The 6,447-nt window shown below is 42.7% G+C and overlaps 1 protein-coding gene across 3 annotated transcripts in view; it reads right to left on the bottom strand.

The window, feature by feature from the left end:
* The window catches only part of MIPEP (mitochondrial intermediate peptidase), a 101,817-nt gene that overhangs the window by 77,838 nt on the left and 17,532 nt on the right, over positions 1 to 6,447 (bottom strand). For all 3 annotated transcript variants that reach the window (XM_019530173.1, XM_019530175.1, XM_019530174.1), the window contains exon 6: positions 1,993 to 2,175. In XM_019530173.1, coding sequence (XP_019385718.1) covers positions 1,993 to 2,175 — 183 coding nt within the window. The remainder of the gene's footprint in view (positions 1 to 1,992; positions 2,176 to 6,447) is intronic.

Genomic DNA, 6,447 nt, shown 5'->3' with positions numbered 1-6,447 from the left:
TCCTGCACCCCCCCCACACCAGCTGAGCAGCCTGTCCCAGCCCCAGCCACAACCTCTACCTCCCCCACGCCTCTTCCCTCCCTCTCCCAACCTCAACAGACTTACCAGCTGGAGGCAGCTGTTTCAGCTGCCTGTTTAGTCTATGGCCGAATCTTTTCCCAAACTGATCCGGATTCAGTAATAGGGCAAATAATACTCTGGCACGCAACAACTGATGCATCTCCAGCAAAGCCAAGGAGGTGATTCTTCTGCTCTGCTCAGCACTGGTGAGAGCACAGCTGAAGTACTGCATCCAGTTCTGGGCACCACACTTGAACAAGGACATGGACAAGCTTGAGAGAGTCCAAGGAAGAGCCACCCATATGATCAGAGTCTTACACAGCAAGCCATGAGGGAAGGCTGAGGGATCTGGTACTCTTCAGCCTGAGGAAAAGAAGGGTGAGGGGGGACCTGGCAGCAGCTTACCACTACATCAGGGGAGTACATCAAGGGCTTGGTGCGCAACTGTTCACCAGGGCACCCAAGGGGAAAACCAGGAGTAAAGGCCACAAACTCCTGAAGGACTGATTCAGGCTCAACATTAGGAAAAACTTCTTCACAGTCAGGCTGGCCAGACTATGGAATAAGCTCCCTCCAGAGGTGGTGTAATCAACTACCCTGGAAATCTTCAAGAGGAGCCAAGACAGTCACCTTGCTGGGATCACCTGACACCCAGTTAATCTTCCCTGCTTGGTGGAGGGGGCTGGACCCAATGATCTTCTGAGGTCCCTTCTGGCCTTACAATCTATGAATCTATGGATGCTTTGAATCAATTTGGAGCTTTTAACTGGTCTCCCAATTCGATTCGGAGACTCAGTCCCGGAATTGGGCCAAATCTCCTTCGAATCAAATTGGCTACCAAAGCTACGCACAGCCCTATTAAACAACTTTTTAAAGTCTAATAATCCTTATTTTGTGGAATGGGAGCATAGAAATTTAAGTAAATAAATAAATACATAAATAAATAGCAATTACAACTGAGGGCTATCACTCTATTATTTATTAGAAAAAGGGAGAGGTAAAGACTGCCTGCTTAACCTCCTACTATTTGTAATCCATTTTATACCCCTCAAAACAAGATCGTCCAAAACATCTAGCACAAATTTGTGGAACACAAACATAATATTTTACTACCTGAGAGGTCATTGTATTTTTGACATACTGGAAGAGCTTGCTCTTTTTAAACAAGCCTACCTTCAAGCTATGCTACCTTCTTGTTTTAAAATCTCTGATAATGCAAAATGAGTAAGAGAAAATGAAAAGGTAAAGTTCAACTGCAATAGCCACATTACCAAATGAAAAAATCATCTCATCTCAATGGATATACTTATATAATTAGTCCTCATTCAACTGACAAGTAATATTCTGAATTCTACACCTCTGCTGGACTAATTATAAATAAAGAAGATAAACATAGAACAACTTACTTTTACCCTTCCCAGAAACACAGTTAAAAATGATTTTATACAAGATATTACTTAACTGCATAGACTCTTCTTAACTGTGACAGTTTCCTGCAACTTAGTTTTAAGGTCATGCTCAAAAAAGGAGGGTGGGGGCACACGGTGGGAAATATAGTCAGAATTTAAAGCATCCAAACTACCCACTAATTCATAAGCATGCTTATAAAAATGCCATAAAGGAATTTATTAAAGAATGAGAGTAAGCATTGTGTGTGTTTAAAAACAGTTCTGGTAACATGCATTCAGCAACTATCTTTAGTCTATGTTCATATAAAAATTAAACAGTTGTATGTGGAACAGCCTGAGTCACTATCATTAACACTTCTGAACTAATTTGTTTTGAGAAGAGCAAAATAAATATCACTTAAATCCTAATCTGAAGTTCTTGTTCCCTATTTTTAGCTGTCTGCACCCAAACAGTCTGTCACCTGAAATGAAAATTTCACCTTCCTACTCAGGGCATGCTGCAGTGAAGCTAACTAATACATACCAGGTCATCTGGACAGTCTGCATGCAAACCAGAGATTTGTACGTAGTTTCCATCAACTATGAAGTTGCAGCGAATGTGTTCTGGCAAACTGCACTTGTCAATCTTGTTGGGAAGATGAGTTCCCATAAGAAATTCATTACACAAATCCAATATTCGGACATTAAGGTTCACAGCCTTTTTACGCTGTAGGGGAAAAAATGTGAAATATACATTCCCTTAAAACACAGTACAAGCAACTCTCAGTGTTCCACAGCCATAGAAGATAATTTGTACAACTAAACTATATCATGGCTTATACCCAGCAAATATTTATTTACTTAGTATCAGGCCTGTGATATTAATGAAATCCTGATTAGAGCTGATTCTGTACAGAGGAAGTATGAGTTTTACAAATGACTTTAAATGAGAAGATCAAGATGTTATCTGTGTGTTTGTATATCTTATATATAAAATACAAATACACACACACTTCATAAAGGTTTGCCTTTTAGAAGTAAATGCATTAAAATAGATTCTGGGTAGTTTTTATGCCTTTTATAATGTATAAGTGGTAAACAGTTCTAAAATTCTGACACTCAAATTACTCCTCAGGTGACCCACAAGAAACAGGGCAGCAGTAATAGAATAAATTATGTAACATCAGCTACACCAGGAGTTACCACTGATGAACTATGTAACACTCAGATCTGATCATCTTACATTTATATTGCCCTACTTCCTAAATACCGCAAGCTGCTAGGGGGTATATAAATATGCAAAATAAAAATGCAATCTCTAACCTAAAGAATTTATAATCCAAGATTCTTTCCTGCAAACAGCTACATACAGGCTTAACTTCACTATTGCAAATAGTCCCATTTGCTTCAACAAGTCTACTTCCAATGCCACAAAGTTAAGGACAGTCTTGGCTGTAAAATCAACCTATAAACAGATAAAACAGGCTCAAGTTGGGAGAAAGGATATGAAATACTCATAAAGCATCAAACACAAAAGTGACAAGGATTTGCCATAATATTTCCATCTGTCTTTATCCCTATCTTTTAAAATAAAAAAATACTTGCTCTTTTATTTTAGGGCGGGGGCAGGGGAAACCTTTGGATTTTTTTTTTGTAGGGATAAAGCAAGATTGAGGTGGGAGACAGAAAGAAATTATTGGAGTCTGATGGGAGAAATAAAAATTGACCTGACAAAAAACAAATGGCAAAAAGGTGAGTTGGCAGGGAAAGAAAGAAGCAAAAGAGGAAAGTGGGGATGGACAGATGAAAGCTGGCAGAAGTAGATGAAAGGCAAAATGAAGTGGGACTAATAATCATTAGCATAAACACAACTGAGAAATAAAATTCAGCAGTCAACTTTCAAATTTGAATGGATGATGTCAGAACTTGTGAGGACGTATTCCAGCTGCTACTCAAAAGCACAAATCTTGTTTTCAGATATTATATCACATTATAGATGTTTAGGTTATACCAAATACTATTCCTTAGATTTATGTCTCTGCAACACAAGTCTGTAGCTGCCAAATAAATGGTAAGTAGCATTAGTAAGATTAGGGAGACGTAGTCTGAAAACAAAAAGAAGGGAGGGTAGATTTGAACCTTATCAGTCCAAGGAAATGAGACTCTGGTTAGTCTACATTAGTAAGATTAGTCAGGAGTGTACTCTCTGACAACCCAAGGCCAATGATGATTGATGCTAGGGAAAGTAAGACAGGAGATGGATTACGCTAGATATGCCATGCACATACACTCCCCCTAAAGCATCAGCTACTACTGAATACCAGGGCTAGATGGATCAAAGGTCTAACAAGCCTTATATTTTAATGGAAGTCATTCACAAGATGCTCTGTCTAGGAACACATAGTCCATGCTAGGAAATACTTGAATATCCCTGATCATCCTCTTAATGGCATAAAACATATACAGCAGCCTAATAAGGACTACAGGAGTTACTAAAATTCTTATCTGCCAAAAGTATAAGAAAATTAAATAAATATTACGGTCTCATATGAGTTGTCCTAAAACCCAATGTGAACAACTGGAGACTTCTGAAATTAATTCTTTTCTTTTGAGATAAAAATAAAAATCTTTATTAAAACACAAAAATCAACCTCCAATGTTTTTGAATCACTTCTGGATTTTTTTTTCTTCATTACTTTAAACTATGTACATTAAAGAAGAACCCTACTTCATGGGAACAGAAAATTCCAAAAATGCCTATGAAAAACTCTACTACAACAGTAGTAGATGCTTGGATGCTTATCTTGCTGGGATCCTATGACACCAGCTGACTCCCTGCCCTTTGGGCAGGGGGCTGGACTCGATGATCTCCCGAGGTCCCTTCCAGCCCTAATGTCTATGAAATCTACCTTCTCCCAGCAAGACTTCCAGCCAAGTGAAGCTGTGCCAGAGCCAAGCAGCTGGAATCTGCATCTATGCTTCTGCCACTCCTGCACTGTGGCTGGGAAGAAGAGGGGAAGGAGGAAGGGAGAAGTGGCAACAGTATGAATGCAGCTTCCAGCTGGCCAGTCCTAGCACAGCTTCCCACCAGCTGGAAGTTTTACTGGCGACCTAGCTGGTGAGAGGCTAAGGGAGGAAAAGAAGCAGTCATGGCAAGAAAGTCATCCTGTCCCAGTGCAACTCCTCGCTGCTTTGCCCCAGCACAGACTCAGGCACTAGCAAAGCCCTAGATCTAGTGGCTCTGCAGGCCATATACTGCTGACCCAACAATATGCATATGTAGTAGTTGATAAAACTGCTACAAGGTAGATAGATAACTGGGCCAATACCCTCAAGCAAAGTGTAATTATTAATGGGTTCATATCAGAATGGCAGAAAATTTCCAGTGGAGTTCCACAGGGGTCCGTCTTGGGCCTGGTGCTTTTCGGCAAGTTTATTAACGATTTGGATGCTGGCATAAAAGCTTCGTGAGCAAGTCTGCAGATGACTCAAAACTGGGAAGGACTGTGAATACATTGAAGGATTGTGAACACAATGAAGGATGCAAGTGCAACTGAAAAGGATCTCAACAGACTGGAAAGCTGGGCTAGAGCCAACAGGATAAAATTCAATGCAGACAAATGCAAGGTGCTATACATTGGGAGGAATAATCAAAAACACAAATACAAAATGGATGACACCTGGGTGGATGGCAGCTCTATGGAAAAGGACTTGGGAGCCTTAGTAAATTACAGACTCTATACAAGCCTCCAGTGTGATGCAGCCACACAAGAGGCGATTGTAGTTTTGGGCTGCATAAGCTGCATTAGGTGAATGACACAGTAGGTGATACTGCCTCTACTCAGCACTGGTTAGGCCCCAGCTGGAGTACTATGTGCAGTTCTGGGCTCCACATTCTAAAAAGGATGTGAAGAAGTTAGAGAGGGTCCAGAGGTCAACAACCAAAATGATCAAGGGCTTGGAGGGCAAGTAATACGAGGAAAGGCTGAAGGAACTAGGTATGTTCAGCTTATGGAAAAGGCGCTGAAGACGGAACATAATAGCAGTCTTCAAATACCTGAAGGGCTCCCATAAGGAAAAGGGAAAGCACCTTTTCTCTCTCCTTGCAGAGTGGAAGATGCAGACTAATGGCTTGAAAGTTGCAGCAAAGTAAATTTAGATTGGATAGATGGAAAAACATCTTCACTGTAAGAATCATGAGGCAGTGGAGTAGACTGCCTGGTGCAGCTATGGAGTCCCCATCACTGGAGGTGTTTGAGAAGAGGTGGGACAGCTACTTGGCAGGGGTGATCTCAGTGTCGCTATGCCTATTTTCTACCATGGGTATTTCCCATGCTTTTGGGCTTTACTTGCTGCTCCTGGTCCCCTCCCCACTTTTTTTCCTGCTACGTGTCATAGCGTTTTCAAGCCTCCGCTGAGGCACTGGGTGTTGGCCACAACTAAGGCTGAGGACTATGACTGGGGTGTGCCAATTCTCCTATTCCAGGGGTGAGCAAAATACAGCCTGCGGGCCGGATGCGACCCACGAGGCCATTCTATCCGGCCCGCGGGGCCCCTAAAACAAGGCAGAAAATTAATATTTCTCTGGCCTTGGTTCCTGTCAAAAATGGGTATTGCAGGTCTGTCTGGAGGTCTGTCTGGAGCAGGCACAGCAGCCTTGTGCAGGCTGCGAGTGGCTGCAGTGCGGGGCACCATGCATTGTGTGGGGAGGGGCTGCTTTCTCCACCCCCTTGCCCCATGCTCAGTACCAGCTTGTAACCCAGCCCCGCTGGCAGGGGGGTGGATTACAAGCTGGTGTTGAGAGCAGGGAAAAGTGGCCCCTCGCCCACCCCATGGACAGCGCCCCACACTGCAGCCTGCACAAGGCTGCTGTGCCTGCTCCAGACAGACCTGCATGGGCTGCAAGCACCTGCAGTGCAGGGCGCCAGCCGTGGGGCAGGCGAGGGGCCACTTTTCCTCATGCTCAGCACCAGCTTCTTCCCTGCTGGCGAGCAGGGGG

The sequence above is a fragment of the Crocodylus porosus genome, unplaced genomic scaffold (assembly GCF_001723895.1).
Source record: "Crocodylus porosus isolate Cpor-Errol unplaced genomic scaffold, CroPor_comp1, whole genome shotgun sequence".
In the NCBI taxonomy this organism is placed as follows: Eukaryota; Metazoa; Chordata; order Crocodylia; family Crocodylidae; genus Crocodylus; species Crocodylus porosus.
Note: the sequence above shows the minus strand (reverse complement) of the source record. Positions and strands in the feature narration are given on the sequence as shown.